The 25,772-nt window shown below is 48.3% G+C and overlaps 1 protein-coding gene across 5 annotated transcripts; it reads left to right on the top strand.

Annotated features, from left to right (window-relative positions):
• Positions 1-45: 45 nt before the first annotated feature.
• Positions 46-24,532, top strand: LOC136627403 (zinc transporter ZIP10-like). Of its 5 annotated transcripts, none has more exons than XM_066602461.1 (10): positions 46-64; positions 6,886-7,874; positions 9,711-9,894; positions 10,710-10,879; positions 14,584-14,778; positions 16,137-16,260; positions 17,810-18,139; positions 19,582-19,662; positions 19,787-19,977; positions 20,758-24,532. In XM_066602461.1, exons 2-10 carry the CDS (start codon positions 6,897-6,899, stop codon positions 20,914-20,916), a joined length of 2,412 nt encoding a protein of 803 aa, XP_066458558.1. In that variant the 5' UTR covers positions 46-64; positions 6,886-6,896; the 3' UTR covers positions 20,917-24,532. The 5 variants fall into 5 exon arrangements, with proteins under 5 accessions (XP_066458558.1, XP_066458555.1, XP_066458556.1 ...); XM_066602458.1 differs by lacking the exon at positions 46-64 and adding an exon at positions 107-232; XM_066602459.1 differs by lacking the exon at positions 46-64 and adding an exon at positions 109-208.
• The last annotated feature ends 1,240 nt before the right edge of the window (positions 24,533-25,772 follow it).

The following is a 25,772-nucleotide window of genomic DNA, read 5'->3' as shown; positions in this document are numbered from 1 at the left end:
GTCAGTACGTGACTCCCCTACAGCGTGACCTCCTCTTCGTGTCGCAAAGTGAGCGCCTTGTCGTGTAGGTAAAGTTTCGTACATTTGAATGTTTTTTCCCCCTTCCCACCGAGGTGCTAAGGCTGCCGGGAGTTGTAGTCCGCGGCGGGCAGGAGGTGTGCTTACTCTAATGGCCGGCACTTTGGAACCTGGGAGATCTACGAGTAAGGTCAGAGGGCGCCTCACCCGGCCGGTATGTGGGGGCGCGGGCCGGTTTGCGGGGGGTCTGGGTCAGCGAGGTGCTGCCGCTACCGGCGGGGTGGTGAGCTGCAGGAAGCGGTCTTTGTCCTCCGCCACCTCCCGTGTGTTGGCAGGAGGTAGCTATAGCGGTGAGCGCGGGCTCCCCCCGCCGGCGGTGTGCTGTAGTGCTCTGTGCTGCTGTGGCTCACACGTGCTACTGCTCTGTGTACTACGGGGGTCCTCAGCATTATAGGGGGCTCTGTGTAATAATATGGTGGTAGAGCGCATGGTGCCCGCCGCTGTACGATGGCGCCCACGACTGGTGCTGCGGATGACGGGGTGCGGGTTTCAGTTCTCGCCGCTGATTAACGTATGCACCGTGAAAAGCTTCCCGCCTATCCGGTGACTGTGACCGATACGACTACCTGCAGCGTCCATCACTACCGGATACGCCACTGACTAGCTGGTTACGTTTGATGGCGACCGTTCTGCGAACGCAAAAACATGTACGTCTTTAACTGGACTCTGCCGGATGAGTCGCTGCAGACTTCTGGGCCGTTCCGTCCCCCTATACCGGCGCCCAGCGACTGGACGGACGCCGAAAGGATGCTTCGTCCGTTTGTGGACATGTGATGGCAGGCATACAGGGGGCGCTGGTCTTCCCTTGCATCGGTGAGCTGTGGGGGCTGCAGTACCAGGCATCACCTCTATATCACGTACAGTGCTGTGTCTGGTAAAAAAAAAAAAACGAAGAGGCGGCGGTTATTGTAAAACACCGCAGACCCTTCGGGGAGCGGACAGGCAGGTGCGCCGGAGGCCTCACCTACTTATACATCCTCTGTATTTTAGGGCCCTTTTACAAGGGCTAATAATCTGACCGGCCCGTGTGAACAGGCAGCTATCGCTTCTGAGGGACAGCCTGTTCGCTGTGGGGGGGGGGAATGATGGCCGCTGCTCCTCCGGTCACTGAGTGATCCTCACTCCCACGGGAAAGACCAGGAACCGTTATCGCTGGGATGACTGTCGAGCGTCGAGGCGCCCACTGGTTGCCCGTGTAGGAAGGAGCCGAAGGGCTCAGACGGGCGTATGCGTCCCGTGTATGGTTCGCACATGTGTGTCCCCGCTGAATCCCCGTAGCCCTTATTGGCGTGTATTAAGCGCCAAAATAGGACCTGCTGCGACCGCTGGCCGCTCGTCCGCAGTTTGTGCGTTTGTGAAGGAGCCCTGATAGTCGGAGACACGCGGCTTTACACGGGGCGACTGGCGTTCAAATAACTGCGCAAAAGAGGGAAAGCGGACGGCGGTTGTTCAGTGTGAGCGCGGCCACCACCGGGGTGACCAGCGCCATCTTGCTCACGCGTCACCAGTTTGTACAGCATAGGTGATGTCTGGGGGGGGGGGGGGGTCCCCTTTTTAAGAGGTTGGGGCTCGCTGGCATTGGGGTTCAGTTCGGCGCCTCTGTTACAGATCACTGGGGGTAATAGAGCGCTGAAAACACGGTGGACTGTAATGGAGCGCCGGAGTCCGTGGGGCGAGTCCGTGTCCGGCGTTGTCCGTAGTTTGTGTACTCTACTTCTATAACTGAGCAAAGCAACAAAGTGGTAGGAGCGCAGGAGACCTCGAGGGCGCTGAGCCTCGTAGGAGGGAGCCAAGGAAAAATGCAGAATATGTGGTATCCGCTGCCTCCCCTGATATGTGAGTGCAGATATGCCGTTAGTCCCAGTGCTGCCTGGTGCCGCACCTGCCGACGGCAAAGGAATTAGTCATCGCCTCATTATTGCTATAAAAGCTGAGGATCTGGTGGGGTGATAAGACGCGCCCTTTGGTCCCTCGTCTCAATTAACAACTTTTTATGGTGTTGAGCTTTACTATTGGAAATTACACCATCCGGCCCTTTAGGAGCGCCCGGGCCCTTTAGGAGCGCCCGGGCCCTTTAGGAGCGCCCGGGCCCTTTAGGAGCGCCCGGGCCCTTTAGGAGCGCCCGGGCCCTTTAGGAGAGCCCGGGCCCTTTAGGAGAGCCCGGGCCCTTTAGGAGAGCCCGGGCCCTTTAGGAGAGCCCGGGCCCTTTAGGAGAGCCCGGGCCCTTTAGGAGAGCCCGGGCCCTTTAGGAGAGCCCCGGCCCTTTAGGAGAGCCCCGGCCCTTTAGGAGAGCCCCGGCCCTTTAGGAGAGCCCCGGCCCTTTAGGAGAGCCCCGGCCCTTTAGGAGAGCCCCGGCCCTTTAGGAGAGCCCCGGCCCTTTAGGAGAGCCCCGGCCCTTTAGGAGAGCCCCGGCCCTTTAGGAGAGCCCCGGCCCTTTAGGAGAGCCCCGGCCCTTTAGGAGAGCCCCGGCCCTTTAGGAGAGCCCCGGCCCTTTAGGAGAGCAGCATAAAATCACGTGACAAGTTTTCCGCAGATCAGTTTCAGTGTGAATCCACATTAGATGGGAAAATCCAACAATCTAAGCGACTTCCAAAGAGGCCGGGTCATCAGTGCCAGACTAGCTGAGCCGGGATGTCACTGCCAACCGTGTGGGGTTTTCTTGTGTAATGGAGTGGAGAGTATATGGAGAATGGTGTGAATGAGTGAAACCCAGCTGAAGGGGATCCTGTGGATGGAGATGGCTCGGCACTAGAGATGAGCGAACGTACTCGGTAAGGGCGATTTCGCAATCGAGCACCGCGATTTTCGAGTACTTCACTACTCGGGTGAAAAGTACTCGGGTGAGCGGGGGGTTGCAGAGGGGAGTGGGGGGGAGAGAGAGAGAGCTCCCCCGTGTTCTGCGCTGTTACCCCCCGCTCCACCACACCACGCCCCACAGCGCCCCCGAGTACTTTTCACCCGAGTAGTGAAGTACTCGAAAATCGCGGTGCTCGATTGCGAAATCGCCCTTACCGAGTACGTTCACTCATCTCTACTTGGCACCAATAGGAGTCATTGGAGGATGTCAGGAATTGTTCTGACCAACAGGCATTGAGCAGCCGAATACAACGCTGGTGCTGCAACTAACGTGTCCGAACGCACAACTCGCCGTTCCTTAGTACGGATGGGATATAACAGCAGACGACCAGCACCATTGCCAAAAGAGATATAAAGGTGGGACCCCCGCGGGCAAAAGAGCGCAAAAATTGTATTACTGAGCAGCGGAGAAACATCTCCTGGTCAGATGGATCCAGATTTCTGATGGGAGGTCAGAATTTGGCACAAGCAGCATGAATCGATGACCCCTTCCTGTCAGCTGCTCAGAACATGTCAGCACCTCCATCTAATCTGCATTGCCTACAAGAATCTTCCTGTCCGCAGGGGCCGATATTCCTATAGGACGATGTCCTCACTAGTGGCATCTACACTACGAGGCCCGTCTGCGGTTCTGGGGGCCCGATGAGTCCATCCTGCTCCTGGATGGGGCTAATAAAGGGCCGCCCGGTGCCCTGCAGGTGATTAGTGCGGCGCGGTGCTCAGACTTGTCTCGCAGATTAGTAATTAGGTCCGTTGTGAGTTAGAAAAAAATAGTTCAAAGGATATTAATCATGTAGGAGATTTAGGGAAGTAACAAAGGGAGGTTCTGCTTGTGGATGTTTTGCAAGATTGTGACGGTCACGCAGCGCCGGTCATGGGAATATCTGCCGGGAGGTAGAAGAAAAGTCACTACTGCAGTAAATATGTTCCTTCATTCAGCGGTCGGCCTGGCTGCTGCGGGATCGGGCTTGTGCTGACTTTTTTTTTTTTTTCTTTTAAATGGCTTTCTGTCGCCATTTTCTGACCACTATTTAAAAACCCTTTCCGTCTATGCGTCGGCGTGGGGCGCGCTGTGGTTAGCGGTATCATTTTGTGGTATGTACACATGTTTTATTTAATTTTTTTATTTTTTTTTTTTCTTTGTGGTGCTCATGTGGGATAAATAATGTGATACTTTTAAGAAGTTAGACTTCTCCAGATACAAGAATGTTAATTATGTTTAATTGCTCAGATCTTTTTTTTGAAGAAAATACGTTTTTTGCAACTTATTTTTTTTTTTTGTTACACTTTATCACTTTTTTTTTTCCCTCTCACTAGGTGACTTGAACTTGCGATCACTTGTACTGTAGACTGTAAACTAAAGTATTGCAGTACATTGTACTTTATGCATTATCCCAGTAAGTCCTGTAGACTACAATACATGGGAGCCTTTAATAGGCTGAGACCCAACGTGGTAATCCATCGGCACCCCACAAACATATCCTGGGGAAGGGGGGCTAAATGCGCGCACACCACCACTACTAATGGCCTAATGGCATTTACCACAGCATCTAAGGGATTGAATGGCCGCCATCAGTGCTGGCTGGCAAATGTCAGCGGTTTCAAGACAGCCGGCACCCCCTCGTCCCCGTGACCGAATTACGTATAGTTACATTGTGTTCAGAGAGGGGCTAAAGGGGTTTCCTCAGTTCTGTAAACTGCCGCTCACCAGGTCCTCCCATTCTGGAATATAACCTCTTTGAGCCTCTTTCTGCTCATCCCCCGCGGCCGGCTCCGGTCTCCCTGCTGCTGCAGTCATCTCCCTACAAGCTGCTGCAGCCAATAAGCGTCACGGGGCTCTTGTTCAGTCCTGTGTAACACATGGAACGATCGGTGTATAAACTGCCCGACGAGCGAACGAGCCGGCGCCGATCTGTATGCCGGCTGGTACTGGACGACGAGCGAACGAGCCGGCACCGATCTGTATGCCGGCTGGTACTGGACGACGAGCAAACGAGCCGGCGCCGATCTGTATGCCGGCTGGTACTGGACGACGAGGGAACGAGCCGGCGCCGATCTGTATGCCGGCTGGTACTGGACGACGAGTGCGGACCTCATGATCCTCATTGGTGGTTCAGTCGCTGGCTGCATTCATTCTGAACGATTTTTCGAACTGTTTCACTCATTCTAACCGTTTTCTGAACCATAATTATGGTTCTAATCGTCCCGTCTACACGCAGCATTAGTCTTCCTCAAGAAACCCATGTAAACCCCCACATGACGGGCGTTGCAGACTCCGGCCCGCTGAGGGTTAGCGGCCTTCTTTTTGACATGAGGAGGTTTAGAGCTTTTCCTCCACCAGACACCAGTCGAGGCTCCGGCTGTGAAGGCGGTTCACCTGCTCTCCTTTCTATGTTACGGTTCTGCCTCCATGGATAACCTGATTAGTTCACCCTCTGTTTTGTTTAAGATGCCTGTTAGGTTACTTACAGCCTGTTTCCCTGTATTGTCCCCATCCCCTTACACCTCGCCCTCCACGGGTCACACCTCGCCCGCCGTGGGGCCACCTAACTGTGCAAAATCCTTCTATCTACCATGTCGCCTCCAGGGTTATCGCTGAACACGAAGGGCCTTAAGTCACCTTTTACAAGATCCCTGATGTGGAAAGAAGCAGTAAGTCATAAGACGGAGGTTACTTGTCTTCAGACGCATCTCTCCTCTCTTTCGGGCCCTTACAGTTTTCCTGTTTAAGAAAAAAAAATAAAAAATCCAAAAACTTGGCTTGTTCCAATAAGAAAAAAGTTTGGGTTTTGACCGCATTTCGTAAGAATATTGATTTCTAGTTTACCGATTCAGTTTGGTAGATTTATTATCTCACCTGCTTCCATACTAAGAGTTCTGGAGATCCGATATTTATCTTCTGAAATCCTCAGGATGGGTCCTCAGTAGTTGATCAGCCGGCGTCCATCGCTCAGGGACCCCGACCCATCAGCTGACCGGGCGCATGTGTACAGCGCCGCAATAACACAGAGGTCAGAGCAGAGGCCTCCGCGCTGACCTCCCTTTTGAAGGCCACCATAAGGCTGATGTGGCCCCTGGTGACACCCTTGGGCTACGGCACGTATTTCCAACGACTGGTACGCCTTTGGACTGCGGATTCCAAATCCATCGCACGTCTATTTGTACTGTAATCCCTGAAATCCAAAGATTAAAATTTTGGTTAAAACAGAAAAACGTATCCTAACCCGCGCCATTTAGATTGATCTTGCCGCTGCAGGAAGCCCGTGGCGATCGTGCTACATGTGAAGCCGTCCTAACGCTACAGGTTTTCCGTACGGAATGTCCATAGCGTTTACAGCAGCTGCGAAATAAACGAGATTTAAGCTCATCCCATTCGCACTCAATGGGGAAACCTCCATAGCGGGGTTTACAGCCTCGGCGGGTCAATTCATGTGGCGGTTTTCACCATTTGCAAAGGAAAAGCGTGATTCTGCTTAAAAACCGCCGTGTTTGCGTATACGTTGGCGATGTGTTTGCTTACGTTTTGCGTGCCGATACATTGGGAAGGTTGCGTCACTTTTTCCGGTTTTTGATGATTGTTCTCACGTAGATTTAGCATTTTCGTACCAGTATGAGATCCGCTAAGCTTCGTAAAGGTTTTATTACGTGTTTTACTCCTCCAGTTAATTAGATGTGGAAGTGTTCCGTTTTTTTACGAGCTGGTATTTAGAGCTGACTATAAAAAAACACGTTTCTACTTGGATGCGCTGATGATGTGACTTCTGTCTATACAAACCGCGCCAAAACCACCAGCAAAGTACTACGTACTGATTGCGCCACTGATGTCACCCTGTGCATGTTGGAGGGGTAAAAATCTGCGCCATTTCCACAACATAATGAAAATGTGTCTGTTGTACTGAGTGTGTGACCCTCCTTCTAACGTTTATCCCTCTTCTTCCTCTCTTTGTCCAGGTGGAATAGAAATGAAGGTACACATGCACACAAAATTTTGCATTATTTGTTTGTTTACCTTTTTTTTTCATCACTGCAACCATTGCCACGGTTACGTCCACGACCACACGTCCGAAGAAAGCCACACTCACAGCCACAACGACTACCAGATCTCGGAACAGCCGTACCTGCGGACCCGCGCTTCAGAGTCGGCCACGAGCAAATCTTCTGTGGCGGAGGCCGAGCACGAACAAAACTACTACATCGAAAAATTATTCCACCGCTACGGGGAAAATGGAAGATTGTCGTATTCCGGGCTGGAAAGACTGTTATCTAGTTTGGGTCTTGGGGTGGTGAAAGTAGTTGAAATCGGTCACGAGCACATTGACCACGATTCACACGATCATATCGATTCCCATCCTCACAAAAACGGAAAGAATGAGTCAAAAACTGCGAAAGACGTAAATAAGTGTAACGAGAAAAAGGCCTCCAAAAGCGCCCACAAAAATCACTTGCATCATCCTCATCACCACCATCATCATCCTCATCACCACCATCTTCATAATGGTACATATCCTTCCCACAACCATAGCCACCACAACCGCACCGTCGGCCACGTGTCGCACGAAGGACAAACCAACCAACCGTTGAGCGGTACGAACACGACGCAAGAACACGCGGAGAAGAAACCGCGCAAGCATAAAAAGAGGCGGAAAGGAACAAAAACCAGCGAGGCGGCCGGAGACTCTCAGCTGGACTTCGAACAAGCTCAAGATGAAGACAAGCACGTCTACAACCCCGACCACAACTCCGCCACGTCTCTTATTGCTGGCAATGCAGACGGCGATCAGCTGGAATCCGAGGAACGCAGACAGGGCGCCGAATTTAACCAGAGAAACATCCGGAAAAGAGAGGCCCCCAACGATGAGACTATTATAAAGAGCCCCCCGGGCTTCCAGAAAAGTCACCACCAGCATGACGACGAGGCGCATAAACACGACGAAGATGAGGTGAGTGGAGGCCACCTACCTGGACGATTCTACACCCACACTAGTTTACTAAACTGCCTCAGATAATTTGGCAAAACGTGTTTTTTGCATTTTTGTTGCTTTTTTCTCTTTCCATTTTTGGAGCCAATTTGGTGTGTTTTTTGGTGTTTTTCGTTAGATTGCAGGGGTATTTTGGGACTACAATATTAATGTACTATTCTTAGGTCATCAATATCAGATCCATGGTGGTCTGCTGCCTGGGACCTTCGCTGGTCAGCTGTTTAAAGGGGCCTGGGGTGCACAGCCGCTTCACTGTATACCAGGCCCAGCAGCAGCGCTTCTTAGTAGAGGTGCCGGTTATAGCACCTTGACCCCATTCACTTGAATCGTGACTGAGCTGCACATAAGCCACATTACGAACTAATGTGATGTCACTGGCCTGAGAAGAGACCTTGGCCTCTTTGAAAAGCTGATTGGTGGGGATCCAGGGCGGCAGACACCCCCCCCCCCCTACGATCTGATATTAATGACCTATGGATAAGTCATCAGTACTTTAGTTCCAGAAACCCCATTAAGGGCCATCTTACACGGAGTGATGATCGTCCCTTCCTCCCAATAACTGCAAGTGTTGAGGGCCATCGCCTTGCTGGGCTTATATGGTCGATTAGCGCTTATTCTGCACCATTTATCTGCGGATGTAAAAGGCTCTCAGCTACTGCAGGAGGTCTGGTGGGGGTCTCAAAGACATCCCTTAAATTACAATGTATTTGCACCCCCTGCAGTGACTAAGTTTTGAATGGAGGGATAGCCCAACTCACTGTAGCTCCATCCATTGTACCCCAGTGCTGCAGATGGCCGAGCGCTCGCAATGCTGAGAGGAGGAAGCAAAATAAATACCCTTAGACCCTTAAAGGGGTTTTCAGAAACTTTCAAAAAAGTAAAGGGTAGAAAATGAGATTAAATAAACTTTGCCGAACTTACCAGTTAGATGTCCTATCGGTCCAGTGCCGCCGGTCAGCTCCTGCCGCAGTCATGTGGTGTTTATTGCCCACTGCAGCCAATCAGTCACCAGCTCATCATGCACATGTGACCACTGAAGTCAGGGATTGGCTGCAGCCTTCACGTGAACACTGTACGCCACATCACTGCTGTCGGAGCGTGTGGGACTGGATCGGTGAGTACTGCATAGTTTATTTTATCCTATTCCCTCTTTTTAGGCACTTTTTTTTATTTTCTCCTTTTTGGAGTTTCAGAAAGAAAAAAAAAAAACACATAAAGGAGTTGTTGGTAACTCTAAAGATGGGTAATGGATGGGCATACGGGTTATATAATTTTTATGCCCAGCTGTTGCCTATCTTTGAAGTGAATCCAGACAACCCCTTTTAAGACGGGTTGTCCCACTTCTAGCTGCTCCGTACATTGCGCAGTGACCCAGGTTGCTACTGCTGGCTGAGTTCTATTGAAGTGAATGGGAGCTGTTCCTGCAGTACCACTCCGAGCCACTGTGCAATGTATGGAGCTGTCTGCTACCTGCAGCAAAACCGCTAGAAGTGGAACAACCCTATGGAGGTCCAATATGGCTCAAACTTCAAGGGGTCCTTTGTGTTACTGTTTGCCGTGGATGGGGTTTACAGACTGTGATGCAAATGAGAAAGCTGTGATTAAACGTACCTGAACGCGGTACAACTATCGGGAACGCAAGTGCCCAACAGCCGTTCCAAGACTATTGCTCCTGCACACAGGACCACCTCATTCGAGCAACTATCGGCCCGTGTGAAGTCGCACCGCGCCCCAAACTAGTACGTGTCTGAAGTCAGCAGGTTGGCGGTAGATTGTAACTCCCTCTTTTACTTCCAGTGTTTAAACGTCACTCAGCTCCTCAGTTATTACGAGCTCAATACCAACTCCACCATCTCCCCCGACCAGTTCGTCTACCTGTGTCCTGCGCTTTTGTACCAGATCGATAACAGCTCTTGCATCAAGCATTTTATGGAAATGGAGAGTTTGGAGAGTTTGGAAGAAAGTAAAGCAGAAGCATCCGGTAAGTGTCCCCCCTCCCCCCCCCCCCCACTACCCCCACCCCGGTAATGGGGACCCTCATACTTGTAAGAGTGGATTAAATAAAGTCAATAGAAGGCGATTCCTCAGGGTTGGGTTTCATTTCCTCCCACATAGAGACTATTCAAAGTTATTTCAGTGCATCACATCATACATTAAAGGGGTTGTCCAGTTGTGAACTAGTGTTGGCCTATCCTTAGGATAGGTCATCAATGGTAGATTGGTGGGGGGTCTGTCACCTGGGACCCCTACTGATGATCAAGGGCCCATCAGACCTTTGCACTTCTGCAGGAAGTACACAGCTCTGTTCTTACTGTAGTGGCTGGCCTTGGGAACTTGACCTGCAATACCAAGCCTGACCACTGCAGAAATTGGCGCAGTATATGAGCACAGCAGCCCAAAGAGCTGCAGATGGATCCCCACCAATCTGCTGTTGATGACCTAGCCTAAGGATAGGCTAGTTTACAACTGGACATCCCCTTTAAATGGTGCCAATAAAAAATACAACTTTTCGTCAGAAGTGCAATAAATGTACATTCACACGTAGTGGAAATGGTGCGGATTTTGACACAAATTTTGTGTGGGTCCGCAGCAGACTTCACCCCTTCTATTGAAAGGTTGGTGTCCGAAAATCCGTGTCTAAATCCTGCGCCATTTTCGCTATGTGTGAACTTGCCCGTACGGCTATTGATATAATTCTATCTGTCATTTCTCGGGATTGTCTGAGCTGTTATCATGACCACTAGTATATTTATGTGGACTTTGCGGTGTCTGTTGTGCTTTCTCTTCCCTCTCTAGCCTGGATCTGCGGCATCATCTCAATCACGGTCATCAGTCTCTTGTCCCTGCTGGGTGTTATTCTGATTCCATTCATTAACCAAGGCTGCTTCAAGTTCCTGCTCAACTTCTTTGTCGCTTTGGCTGTGGGAACCTTAAGTGGAGACGCCCTTCTTCATCTCTTGCCTCATGTAAATGCTTCATTTCACTACTGCTAATGAGTTAATGAAATTCCGATTCGTTACGTGTTGCATGATGATGGTATATTCTGTATTTTTCGGACTGTAGAACACGCTGGACCATAAGAAATGCCAATAATTGTAAACATGCGCTATTCTACAAAGAGTAATTGGACACCTGAGCAAGAATCAGAAGTAGGGAAGTATTAATTTCCATATGTTAATACTTAGCAGGATACTTTCTACTGACATCTGATACACTTCAGCTGGTATTTCCCTCCAATCATCCTGCAAATGTCTGGCAAGTTCTCTCAAAGATGATGCATGTACCGGTCTACAATGGTGCAAGGAGCGTCATTGGTTGATAGTTGAACAATGGAAGAATGTTCTATGGAGTGACGAATCGAACTATGCCATCTTCACACCAGATATCTGTACCTGGTGTGGAGGAGCCTCAGGAATGCCTTTTTGTGTCTGAGTGTGTTGTGCCAGCAGGTAAGTACGGCAGAAGTTTCTTTATGGTCTTGCACTGAGACCATGTCATGTAAAGTATCCCGTTGGTTGTGGTGGCAAGAAACATGAGCACAGAGGTGACCCTGACATTCTAGACAATAATGTGCTGCCCACAATGTGGTAATACTCTGGGAATGGTCGGCCATACTTCCAACAAGACAACGTGCCTCGTCACAGATCAAACACTGTTTACATTGGTTTGAGGATATGGATGTTCCACGATTGGACCAGATGCAGAGAGTCCCAACCTGGACCCTACTGAACACCTTTGGGATAAACTGGAAGGTCGGGTCAGGAAATATGAACAGCGTCCATCGCATTTGACCAAGCTCACCAGACATTTGCAGTATGAATGGAGGGAAATAACAGCGAAAGTGTATCAGACATTAGTAAAAAGTATACCACGGAGATTATCTGATGTCATTAGTGCTAAAGGAGTCCCACTAGGTATTAATGTATGGAAGTAAATACTACTTCTCATTCTTGCTCAGGGATCCCCTTCCTTTTGGTAGGACAGTGCAATGTATTCTTCAGACGGTAGAACACACTGGACTGCAAAGCGCCAATAATTGTAAACCTAAAACCTAACGGGCAGTGTCCAGGAGGTATGCAAAAGCCACACGTTTATTAAGTGCTGCTCTGCCCCACCTTATTTCCAGCACCTGCACCCCATCACATTGCCAGTAGCTGCCGCTTTGATAATGCACAGCCCTGCAGTAAGCCCTCTCCGCTGAACGTACCAGTCTGAAGTGAGCAGAGGCAGGGCTTTCTTGCGCCTCTGTTGCCGGACTTGGCAGAGCAGATGCTGCATAGATTTAAAGGGATTGTCCAAACGTGAGTTGTTTTTTTTTCCTTTTTAAATGGATTTAGGCAGGACTATTCACCCGTCTTTACCTATGGCGGTCCAGCACTGCAGCTCGAATTGTCCTCCCAGTTTGGGAACGGCTGCCGCTTGACCACTGCAGGCAATTGGAGGCCGTAGTGGTCACGTGCCGTTCTCCTGGCATCATGGCTCGCAGCATCTGACCTGTGATGCCAGGAGGATGGCACATGACCACTACTGCCTTTGATTGGCTGCAGCGGTCAGGTAGTAGCTGCTCCTAAACCAAGAACAGGAGAAATGCAGGAGCTGCAGCGCTGGATTTCCACAGGAGGGGGCGGGTGACTGCGGCTTTTACTGTTTTAGCAGATTTGGATCCATTTAAAAAAAAAAAAAACAGTCCTCCCATACCCGGACAACCCCTTTAAGGCCTCTTTCATGGACCAGAGGTTGGTTTACAAAGGTTTGTATGCACATTCGTTCCTGACCATTGACCCGCCTAAATACGCCCTGCATACTATTTGATATAGCGTCATTAGCCGCTAGTATGGGCATTTCTGCCAGTGGAAGTCGTCCCAACGATCATCACGCCTCTGCTTTTACGCAGGAGCCGCGATCGCTGACTAGAGGCAGAGCGCGCCGCGGAGCTCAGGTTCCCTTTAGGTTGCTCACCTGTCCAGCACAGAGAATCCATCAGGTACACTACGGTGACCTCTCTGGAGCAGCATAAAGTAGGGAGACGCACACATTTAAGCAGTCTGTAACTTATGGGTTAAAGTTCTGTAGGTTTCCCGCACTTGTGTATTTAAAGGGGGATTCTGGTTCCCTTTTTTTTTTTCATGTCTTCACCTATCCACCGGGGGTCCTGTTTCCTCGTCTTCACCGCGGCCCCTGCAGAGAGGAGGAGATTGAATGAAGCTGCAGTTGCATGTACACAATGCCGCTCATTTCATTTTTTAATTGGGCTGCCAGAAATGGACAACTACAAAGTTCTCGGCTATTTCCGTCAGCCCTGCTGAAATGAGTGGAGCGACAGCTGGGCAAGTGTGATCTGAGATCCATTGAATTTCCTCATTGTGGGGGGGAAGAAGCCACTTGGAAGTGAGAGGGATGGGGGTAAACGGCACCACCATTCTTGGGATCGGTGGGTGTCCAAGCGGTCTGACCCCTGCCGATCCCAAGAATGGATGGGGAAAATTAAAAAGTTCCATAACCAGAGTACCCCTTTAACCCCTTAATGGTACAGGGCATACACTTACGTCCTGTAGCTTTCGAGGTATGGATGAAGGGAGCTCGCAGGATGATCCCTCCCCATACAACGCGGGTGCCTGCTGTTTCTTACAGCCGACACCTGCCTGCAACAGCTCCAATAAGCCACGCTTCTTATCAGAGCTATTAACCCTTTAAATGACCCAACCAATGTTCGGGGGGCCTGCACTGCCCCCTCCCCTTTCCTGTGGCGTGGCTTCATAGATTGCCTGCAGGAGCGATCAAAGTATCGCTAGTTCTTCTCTGGGGGCTAAAAAAAAAAGTTTTAAAAAGTTAAACTAGTTATTACTTTCTATTTTCTTAATAATTTCCCCTCCCCTTTTGCCATATTTATAATATCTAAATAATTAAACAAAAATACATATTGGGGATCGCTGCGTCCATAAAAGTCTGGTTTATCACAGTAACGGATTATTTACCCCACGCGGTACACATCGTGGGGGGGGGGGGGATTAGGAAGCCAGAATTGCGCTTTATTTGGTCACTCCGTCTCCAGGAAAAAAAATGTAATAAAAAGCGATCAAAAAGTCCATAAATGTAATAAAAAGCGATCAAAAGCCACAGAACTTAACCCCATAAGTGACAGATTCATGTCATCAGCATGTCTGCGCTACTTTATGCTGCGCTACCCTCCCCAGGCCTGGAAGAAGCTGCTGCACGTGGCGGCAGCTTCCTCAGGGGTCAGGGCTCCTGCACTGGACCGGCTGGGTTAAAGTGAGTATGGCTGCTTTTTCGTATATCTTGTCTCACTCTTTACTTGTTTTACATTCCCAGCCTGTTTGTATACATTTTTTCCACTCCCAGAAGACCCTTCTAAAATACTTGTGACTATTAAAGTGGTATGAAATATTAATGAGCTCTCCTCAGGATGTACCATCAATAGTTGATTGCCGGGGGGGTCCACCGCTCAGGGCGATCTGCTCTTGTCCGGCCCTGTCAGTATGGATGGAGCCAGAAGCGGAGCGCTGCATACACGTTGCAGCTGCCGGGTTGATAATTATGTGTTGAACTCAATACCTCCCCAATGTGTGTGAGGCCGTCGGCTTCCGGCTGACTGTTCAGAGCCGAAAAACCCCTTTAAATAATTCTTGCTACTGTTTAATTTGTGTTGCAGTCACAAGGAGGGCACAGCCACAGTTCGGAAGAGCACGGGCACAGTCACGACCACGGCCAAGACTCGGAGCACACCGAAGAGTTCTTAGTAGAGTATGACAGTGTTATGAAGGGTCTGGTGGCCCTCGGTGGGATTTACCTGCTCTTCATAGTGGAGCATTGTCTACGGATGTTCAAGCATTATAAGGAGAGAAGGGTGAGTGTTCTTCCCTCCGTTCGGGTGCTTCGCAGATTTTTTGGAAACTTTTTGTTTGTTTGTCTACTTTTGGTCAGCCGGAGTCGCACTGTATAATTTACAGCTCCTCATCTGTCTGTGCTTCAGGGTGGAGAGGAAGCGGTGTAACCACCTGTTTATGGAGAAGGATTTACTATTCGCATATCGTTAACTACATTAACCGCTTAAGGACCAAGCGTGGTAAATATACAGTGCTTGGTCCTGGGCTTTAATTCTGGCCTATAGCAGAAATACGGCGCAGAATTAAAGTATCTGCTCCTGCAGTCAAGCAGGAGCAGGTTAGGTCTTCGGCTCTCAGACGCAGCCAAGGACCCAGAGGAGAAGTGGTTTTCTCAATGATCGCTATGTGCTAAAAAGTGAAAGCGGAAGTGTTAGTTACACTATGCGACTCGCTGATCACATGACTGCAGATCTGCGGGGTCCTAGCAGGCCCATATCGGCTCTGTTAGTGACTATTGTATACTGCATTCTACACTGCCAGAGGCAGGATTTAGTAGGCTGAGTTACATGGCAGACATGAGAGCCTTTGGCAGACCTATAGCTGCCCATTACCTTATGATCGCATTGCAGTGGGCTGATGGGTGAACAAAGGCGCATCACTTCCTTGTCATCTGCCTACTTGCTGCATTTGCTATTGATTGTAGCATGTAAAGGGGCTAAACTGCTGGGATCTGCGGTTTCTCCGTTGCTGGCTGTCAGTAGTCAGCTAAGCCACAGCCTTAAAGAGATGTATGTGCAGGTTTAAAGCCTATTAGTGAGGTCAGTTAAAAGGCGTATTGGCCGTCGCTAAGGGATTAATCAATTCACAAATAGTAACTGATCTATTATGATGGGTCGTGGGGGAGGTTGATGAACTATTATGCAACACAGGTGGATGTGGAAGAACGTGCATAACTTTTGTGTAAATCGTCTTTGAATTCCAGAGGAGTAATTATAGTTTTAGAAAAGATGAAGTTTGGATAACTGACAAACACAACCAAAATAACTGTAATTTTACAAAAATGTACAATATAATATGAAAAAGGATAGTATATTGAACTCTAGAGCTCCCTCTAGTGGTGACTGCAGGCATCCAGAATAGTTTTTATTCAGGGCACTAGGCTAAGAAAGGGGAAAAAAACAACTTGGGCACTCCTTGGGCTGTAAGAAGTCAAAAGCCAAGTAGTTACTGGTTGGAGCGGTCGGCAGTGCTCTAGTGTAGGGTCAAGCATTACAGGGGCGTGTATCGGATACGTACGGTACCCCTGCATGACTACTCTAAATTCTGGACCTGGCACAAGAAGATGCCCTATTTCAATGTTGTGTTTTATTTTGTTAAGGGAAGACCAAGTCGGTCGAAATGGAAGCAAAAAGCAGAGGAGTCTACAGTAGGAAGAAAACTGTCTGATCACAAACTGAACCGGCGATCAGATGCCGAATGGTTACAGCTCAAACCCCTGGCAGGTAACCGCGAATGTGTCTTCGTTTTAGTTTTTTTCTTAATTTTTTTTAAACCCTTTCATTGCCAGAACAGTGTTCCCCTTATTATTCCCCTCCATACTGATATGTTAACATTGCTCCACAGACTCTCTGTACCTCCTGGTTGCTGCTGACCGGGACATGTGACTGCTGCAGCCAATCATTGGCAACAACAGTGACCTATAGGCAGTGATTTTAAGTAATGGGGAAACCCTCTTTAAAGTAGGCACCTGGCGCCTTACACTCATGAGCGTCTCCTGCAATTTTGTATCGAAACGTAACCTTTAGTAAAAAAAAACTGATATTAAATCCTGTTTGTGGATAAGTCTGAGACACAGAACGCTATATATATATATATATATATATATATATATATATATATAAATTAGTACAAGACGTGCCGGGTTCATAGATGTTACTTGTGTTTGTCTCCATGCACTTGGATCAGGTAGGGTATGGTCGCTCATTTGGGAGAGCACCTAGGTGTGAGGAGACTTATGAGGAACACCCATGCTCCTTTGGGAGATATACAAATAGGGAGATTGAACCATGCCTCTAGAGCGCCACCTAATGGAAGGCAGAATTCCTGCAAGTCAATGTCACACCCAGGTGCTCTCCCTAAGGAGTAACCATAACCTTCCTGACCCACGTCGAGGCCTCTCACCCAGCAACCTACTGCATGCCGATGAGGGGCAAAAAAACCTCAAACCAGCTGTCTGTACATAGTTCTCTTTTCCTTTTGAAGACTCCGCTTTGGCTTTTATTCTCAGTCATTGTTACAAGACTTGTTAAGAGGTCAGACATGGACTTGCAGGACGCTGCCTTCCAATAGGTGGCGCTGTAGAGGCATTGTTCTATATTCCCTTTTTCTGCATACACATGAATGGGGACAGTGGGCAGTGCCATTCTGGGCAACTGCATGCTATACGGGGCTGTGCCATTTCCTTCACACATCAGCTTCGACAAGTGGCTGATCAGCGGGAGTCCTGGATGTCGGACCCCCTGTGAATCTGAGATTGAACACCTGTCCTGAGAATCGGTTATCCAGATTATATTTCCAGAAAACCACAGGATAGGGGATAAATATCTGATCGGTGGAGGTCGGAGCACTGGGCCGCTCACCAGTGAGAAGCAGGAGGTCCCAAAGGCACCCAAATGAATGGAGCAGCCATTTTCACATGCGGACAACTGCCCCCCATTCATTTCTGTGGGACTGCCGGAGATGGTAAAATGCCTGTACTCAGTATCTCCAGTAGTCCCACTGAAATAAATGGCGCAGCGGTACACACGTTAACTGCTGCTTCATTGATTCGGGTATCTTTGGGACCTCTGTACTTGTCTCATAGGTGGAGGTCCGAGCGCTGGGCCCTTCACCATCGACATTAATTCTCCATCCTGTAGATAGGAAAACTACATTTTCTGCGCCAATCTTTAAAAAATTTCTGCTTCCAAAAAAAAAAAGTAAAACCTAAAAATGCTACATTTCCGTTCACCATAACATCCCCTCCCCCGCCCTTGTGTTTTTTTCATGCAGTCACTGAAGACCCGGCTGCATCTGAATCCCAGCAGCTGAATGAAACGGAGATGACGTACGTGGACAGTCTCCATCAGTCGCCAAAGAAGGTTTTTCCTGAAGATGCCGTGCCGCACATCACGGACGATCACACTGCGGATGACGGACAGTACGAGAATAATCACGCAAAAGCAGAGATGCCAAAAAAGCACAGTCACAGCAAGCACTCCCATCATTCCCACGGCCACTGCCACTCAGGAAAAGACCTGAAGGACACGGGCATCGCCAGCATAGCGTGGATGGTGATAATGGGGGATGGGATGCATAACTTCAGTGACGGGCTCGCCATAGGTGAGAGCGCAACGCGGTTTGTTTTATTTCACTTTCTTTTAATTTTTTGTTATTTTTTTAGTTTATTTTGTAGACATCTACAATATATTCCTAGCCAGTTATAGGGGGAAAGCAGTTCACTATTGCATGACATCATCAGAGCCAGAAATGGCCGAGCGGGCAAAACTCTTAAATCAATGCTTCTGCCCATCCATTCTAGCGGTCGGTGAGGGTCTCGGCACCCGGTTCCCCACCAATCAAAACTTTTGACCTGTCGCTTGTCAGTTTTTTTTTAAAAGTCAAGTTCTGCTTTGACCTCTCCCTTTCATTTATGAACATTTAGAGGCAGAAGAACAGACGGTGCAATGTGCAATGAATATTGCAGCTGCTGCAGAACCTCTTGAAGTAGGAAGCTGAATAGAAACTAGTTTCTATTGACTGTTTCTGTAGCGTGAGGGCTTGTATTTTGTGGGATGATCCGTGGGGTGAATCGGTGTCCTTTTGGAGCGCACACAACTTTTTGGTGCCTGTATTTTTTTAATTTTTTTTGGGAGGTGGGATGAATGAAAAACAGCAACTGCGCCTTTTTTTTTCCTTTTAAAACCTTTCTTTGAGCTTTTCACTGTATGTTGTACACTTGTCTCCTATAACGGCGATAAGTCTAAGGGCTCACTCACACTATTGATTCTGTTTTCCTGCTCTTTTGTTCTTCATTCACACGCAACTGATCTGCAGCAGATTTCATCCCTTCAAATTGATTTAAAGTGAAAGGGTTAAATCTGCTGCAGATCCGCACCAAAATCTGACAAAATCCACAGCCAGTCGGCAACTTAAGCTTGTTGGAGCACGAAAACCGAATTTCTCAGGCCAAATGGATCTGTCCTGTCACCAAGCTGAATGGCTCTGAACTGACTCCATTCACTGTATTGGGGTCCGTCTCAGGCCTGCACAAAATAGCGCGGCATGCTGCACGATTTCATCCGCGGTTTTCTCAGAAATCTGCAATGAAGATTCAGAACGGAGCCATCAACGCTGGTGGGGAATATAGCTAATATGCTTGTGGCACAGCCCAGCCTTCATTGGGTCCCCATCTGCCTCTGAAGCCCATTGGCACCCTGAGTCTAACCATGTAATGGCTACAGTGACTGTGGAGAGGTTAGCCGGCCAGGATCGGAGTCACCAGTCCTGTCCGGTAGAGAGTTGCCGTTTGTATAATACTGCCAGTAACTAAGTGATGACGCAGGTACAAGTCCTGTGAGCATCCCCATAATTTACTGTTGTCTAACGGAAACAGCCTTGCTTTAGCAGTGCAGGAAGGGTTAATGAGCACGTTATAAGAGGGGGGGATTCCCAGTGTCCTGTAATAATGAGAGCCACTGTAGGAAACGCATAAAATACATCCTTTTCAGAACTAGGGGATAGAATGGTGTTGGTTTCAGCATTTCCGATCTCTTTGGTTCCAGGTGCCGCCTTCAGCGCCGGCTTGACTGGGGGGATCAGCACTTCGGTTGCCGTATTCTGCCATGAGCTTCCTCATGAATTGGGTAAGTGGAGACTCTTGGTACACGAGAGATGTCTTGTGTCCCGTTTTTAGGCACTGAGATATGACAGCGATCACCTTGCACTGTACCCCACACATGACACTGTTTATTTCTGACCTTTTTACAGGAGACTTTGCTGTGCTGCTGAAGGCCGGGATGACTGTAAAACAAGCGATTGTGTACAATCTCCTGTCCGCCATGATGGCGTATGTTGGCATGCTGATAGGTACCGCAGTTGGACAATACGCCATTAATATCACCTTGTGGATTTTTGCCATTACAGCTGGAATGTTTCTATATGTGGCACTTGTCGATATGGTAAGGGAGGATCGTTATTAGTACAACCTTTTGTGTCCCGTGTTGTCTCATCGGTGTTGACCCTTACTGGACTGGACTTATAAGAAGGCATGAGAAATGAGTTGGAGGGTTTAACCCCTTCCTGCCCCAGGGTGTGAATGTATGCCCTGGCTGGGAAGCAGTTCCTGTAAATGGGCATACATTTAGATCCCATGGATAGCGCGGGCTTATAAGCTGAGCCCTCGGTATCCGGAGCGGGAGACGGCTGTGACTGACAGCTGGCCTTCCTCTGTGACGTTATCGGCCCTCCATCATGTAATCGCAGAGAGCTGATGGGTTGCCGAACCCCACAGAGAGGATTGCAGAGAAGTTGGAAGGGAGACCCCTAGTGGCAGCCACTTCAAATGTCATTTACAGTGGTAATTTTAAATGCAAGTATATTACAGAAATGATGACGCACAAACTAGTAGATGAGCAGAAGTTGTCTGGGAAGTTAGTGCCCCTTTAAAAGAGTTTTCCAAAACTTTGATACCAATGACATACACCTTGGTCATCAATAGTTGTTTTGGGTCTGCCCCTTGGGACCCCTGACAATCAGCTGTTTGAAGAAATGCAGATGTCTCATTCATTCGTCACGTGGCCTGAGCAGCTCTGTCCCATTCAAGTGAATGGGATTGGGCGGCTATACAATACATGACGCTGCGTCTTCTGCTTGACCGAGGATTCTGCGCTTTCTATAGCGTTTACCGATGACGTCTTACATTCTTACCATTGATATTTTTTCCTTTGTACATTTCCCAGCTCCCAGAAATGCTGCACGGGGACGGTGAAAATGAAGAACATGGATCCTGCCCAGTAGGACAATTCATCCTACAGAATTTAGGACTACTTCTCGGTTTCGCCATAATGCTGGTCATTGCCCTATACGAAGATAGAATAGTGTTTGACATCCATTTCTGACTGGTGCTCTCCTCCGCTGTCCAGGTGTCAAGTTTTGTGTTTCGTCCGCTCGCTTTCTATGTCAAATGATGCAAGAAATGCTGTGAACGAAATTCCCAAAAAAAACAAAACAACCAACCGCATCGTAAAGTCCGTTCTCACCGCCGCTGCCACCCCACCAGGAAACAATCACTGTGATTCGTGTTCTGCTGCCTACGTCACTGCGTATCTTGTGTCTGTAAATGTACCTTCTATATACAAAGATCATGACATTTCACAAGTTCTGGAAAGCCGACAGGTTTTAACCCTTTAATGAGGCGGAATGACGGCCGACAACTTTTTATTTTTCCCAGTTCGGTTGCGTTCCGAGTTTTACGGTACCAAAAACCCTGTAAAAGCATCTTGACATTGGGAGGTCTCTGGAAAAGCTTTACTTGAGGACATACGGCGTTCCTTGTTTACGTGAGACATTCGTCAGTTGTGCACATTGTAGACGTCCGTCCGGTTATTCGGCTGTGTTTGCTTTTCGCTTCTACAGGGGCTGAATCATCTTGATGCTGGAAGCTTTTTCACATAAAATTAAAAAGCATACAAACAAAATATTTCTCATCCGTTACAGAATTGCCCCCCGTAATGTGAAAACGTTGTTTGGCGCTGCCGGTGTAAGTGTTAGGACTCTGTGCATGGAGCTAAATGAATTGGTCCATACAGCATCACTGAGTTTCGCAGCCTTTTTAGCATTATGGCTGTTCTGGAAAAATATGGATCTTGGGGGACCCCTACCTAAAAGAGAAACTACTGAAAAGAGCTAATGTGGAAGCACTTGTATCACGGACTTAATCTATGAGCGGGTCTGGGGTCTGACTCTATTGGGTTGGGGGGATTGAATGTCAAATGAGATTTTTTTTTTTTTTTTGCCAGCACAGACTCCCTTCCCATAGAGTGCGAATCTAAATTGGGTCAGACAACACCCTCCCACCCCCAAAAAATAGAAAGCTTTATTAATTCACAGACCAGGCCTGAGCTGTAAATTTTTAAGTCGGACCAATCAGAGTAGGAAGCTAAATTAATTCCGACACCAGACTCCTAAATTAAAGATGTTGCCCAGTTGTAAACTATTGATGGCCTTTCATTAGGATAGGCCATCACTAGTAGATCAGGGCTCTGCCACCCTGGATCTCCATTGATCAGTTATTGGTCGGTCCTCTGTGCTCATGCACTAACTGATTTCTGCGGAAGCAGAGAGCTCCGTTCCCACTGCAGTGACCAGCCTTGGTATTACGGGCAAAGTTCCCATTCATTTCAATAGTAACACTGCCTGCAATACCAAGCCTGGACACCGCAGAGGGAACGGAGCTTTCTGCTTCCTACAGCAATTGGCTTTGTGCATGAGCACACCGGCCCGGAAAACAGCTCCCCAGTACAGGACCAGGCAGCAAACTCCTGCTGATCATGCAGATAGGCCGTTGATCTTTTATAACTGGACATCCACTTGAGGGGAAGAGGGGTCTGACTTAAAATGGAGAGACTAAATTAATTCGGACCTCCCAACCCAAGAGCAAGACTTTTTATAGAGTGGGATGCTAAATAACTTCAGACCTCAAAAAAATGGGCCCCTGAATTAAGTTACACCCCCACAGCAGGAAGCTAAGCTTTATTTAGACGCCAGACCCCTAAATTATGCTTGCACCCCCTTCCCCAAAGAGTGTGACCCAAATTTAATTTGGACCCGAAACAGGCTTCCATGTTAGTTGGAACACTTCCTCACCACCTTTCCCCCCTTCAGACCAGCCCCCCATGTAGTCAAATGCTACCACACTCTCTAGAGCCGGAATCTAAATTCAGACCCCAGATAAGCTCTTAAATTAAGTCAGACACCCCTTCCCTAACCAGGCTCCTAAATTTAAGTTGGGACAACAATCCCCACCCCCTTCACACGAGGCTCCTGAATTAAGTTAGACACCCCCCCCTCCCTCCTTCAAGAGTTGGAAACAAAATTATTTCACACCCCAGACAGGCTTCTAAATTAAGTTGGAACACTTTCCCCCCCACACTGGACCGCCCCCCCCATCCTAAGTGCAGGACTTTTAATTTAGACCCCAGACTAGGCCCCTAAATTAGGTCAAACTTACGAGATAGGCTCCTAAATTAACTGGGACACCTCCCCTCCCCAGATCGGGCCCATGAATTAGACACTAAAACAAGTTATTTCCTTACCTCTCGTGGCTTCTCTTCAGGGCCGCAGCGCCGCCACACCGGACCTGACAGGCCAGCTTTGGGAAGTTGTAGCGCACATCGTGATGTCGGCCATCTTTGTCAGTCCACTACCCCCAGTCGCTGCACAGAATACGGTTCTGGAGACTCGGCACTATAGTATAGAAAATACTTGCATATATGTAATTAATTACTAATTTGATGTCATTAGAACCCAAATTACTGATAAAGGAAATGTATGTTACGATGTCCTAGTGGTAAAGTTTTTCACTTTCACAAACTCACAATCTTATTTATTTTTTTTATTTTGCCAACGTTGGATTTCCCAGATTTCACCCAACCTGCAGAATGCCCATAGAGCATAATATGTAGACCAGATGGGGCTTAGGGCAGATTTAGGAGGGGTGACTGTCATTCCTGCGCTTTCACACAAGAGCGATTTAGTCATTCAAGCAATAGAAAGCCCCGGAGAGCTCTTCCATGAGTGAGCTGAAATGGGACGACTACAGCCTTCTCACTCAGTACCCTGTTGGGCGCCATGATTACACGGGCCACCAGTTGTCCGTAATCACTTTATTCGGGCAACTGTCCACCCATGTAAATGTACCCTTACTGCTGTCTAAGGGCAAATGGATCGGAAGGGATAAATTCTACCTGACCAATCCTGTAATCAAAAAATTCATAGACGGGCAAGGGTGACCAGCTACAGTCTGACGCCCACAACTGAAATTACTGGGGTGGTTGCACCCCAATAGTTCTTCTCTGCCTCCCCTCCGATCCACCAGGTTTGTACCCTGTTTATGGCTGTACAAGATGGCTGCAGCAATTTTTTAACTACCTAATACACAATGTCCACTGCTCTCATTGGCCAGTGCTGATCACATGAGTAGCTCTGACCAAACAGAACAGCTATAGTGCGTGAGTAGTCTAACACCACAAATGTGGCAGTCTCAAGATTTTCGGCCATTTTGGATGACTGAAAATGGCTTGGCAGATTGGAGGGGGTGGCATAGAAGAGCTCCAGGTAATAAACCCCCCCACCCTCCCAGACAGAGTTTAGTCCCAAAGCTGGAAGATCACGTTAAAGGCTTGTGCCAAGATAGAAAGTTATTCCCTAGCCCGATAGACCATTGATCAGTAGGGAGTCTATCATTGGGACCTGCACGGATCCAGAAAACGGGTCCCAAAGGTTCGTGCATTATTGAGCAGCAGGTGTGTTGTCGCTGCATTAATCTCAATGGGAGTGCCGAAAAGAGACAAGTTTTAAGCACTCAACCATTTTCCTGACTCCCATGGAAATGCAGAAAGTGGTAGTGTGCCTGTGCAACCAATTGCTCCATTCCTGTGAGGGTCTTTAGGACCTCCTGTTATCCCCCTGATGCACTCTTGTTCATTCGTCAGGCTGTCTTTTGCACATTAATTTTTTTTTTAAATTTTTGTAGGAAATTCATTGGATTTTCCTACAGAGCTTAGTCCGCAGCAAATCAGTCTCATGTGGACCTCCCTTAACCCTTCCCAATCCACTGTCTGACGTCTAAAGACATTTCTGATTTAAGGCTGTACAGCTCTGATGTCGGAAGACATCCGGCAGGGTATTCTTACCGTAGATTACTGGCCACTCTGTTGGGGGCCTCTCCAGCATGTCACATACCGCAGTACTGGCTCTAGCCAGCAGATGGTGCCATTGTATAATGGCAGAAAGAGAGAGCCCCCTAGGAAGCCCTGAATCCAAAATTGGATTGCAAAGGGTTAATTGTGTTACTTTATAAGCTAGGCAATATATATACATAATGTGCTTTGAAGCTGGAGCAGTGAGGATATACCAAAGCTTTGATTTGAAAAGTGGCTTCACCTTCTGTCCTCTCCGGTTTACATAGAACTTGCTGTTTTCTTTCTTTGGTGCTTGAACACTTGGGGAGGATATTTGTAGGGGCACCCGGAACAGGTACAGAACTGCTAGAACATGAAGTGGTGTGATCAAGTGTTCCTCATACACTTGCCGCTCTATTAAAGCTCCCTACATATCGTAGTAGCACATTGGACCTCGTTTGGAGCATTCTCGCGTCCATCCAGAGGTCTAGGAGGACCAAAGGTGTGCCAAGAAACCCTCCCCGAACCAATAATGCCACCAGCCTGACAGGAGTCTGATGCTTCCAACAAATTCTGATCCACCATCAGCACGAGGAGCAGGAATCTGGATCCATTGGTCTAGCTGACTTTTTTTTTTTTTTTTCCCCGTTGCTCAGATACAATTTTTATGCCTTTTTTTTTTTTTTTTTTTTTGCTCCCTGAAGTCTTGTCTTTTCTGTTTCTCTTAGACATAATGGTGCTGGAACGGGTAGTTTACTATTATAGCCCATCTGTGCTAAAAAAACAGCAACTTGTGTGTTCAAACATGTCAGTTGGAGCACCAGTGTTGCAATTGGCTGCTCCTGACTGTGCAGCGCCTGTTGATCAGAACGATTCCTGACATCCTCCTCTGACCCCTTTCAGTGCTGAATTGTTTCTGTCCACAGGATCCCCTCGCACCATTCTCTGTATACTCTCCACACCATTATGCAAGAACGTTGGCAGTGACATCCCAGCCCGGCTAGTCTAGCACAGGTGACCAGACCTCGTTGGAAGTCGCTCCGATCACTGGATTTTCCCATTTAGTGTGGATT

Source organism: Eleutherodactylus coqui, chromosome 5 (genome assembly GCF_035609145.1).
Source record: "Eleutherodactylus coqui strain aEleCoq1 chromosome 5, aEleCoq1.hap1, whole genome shotgun sequence".
NCBI classification, from domain to species: Eukaryota; Metazoa; Chordata; class Amphibia; order Anura; family Eleutherodactylidae; genus Eleutherodactylus; species Eleutherodactylus coqui.
This window is presented reverse-complemented; position numbering and strand designations above follow the sequence as displayed.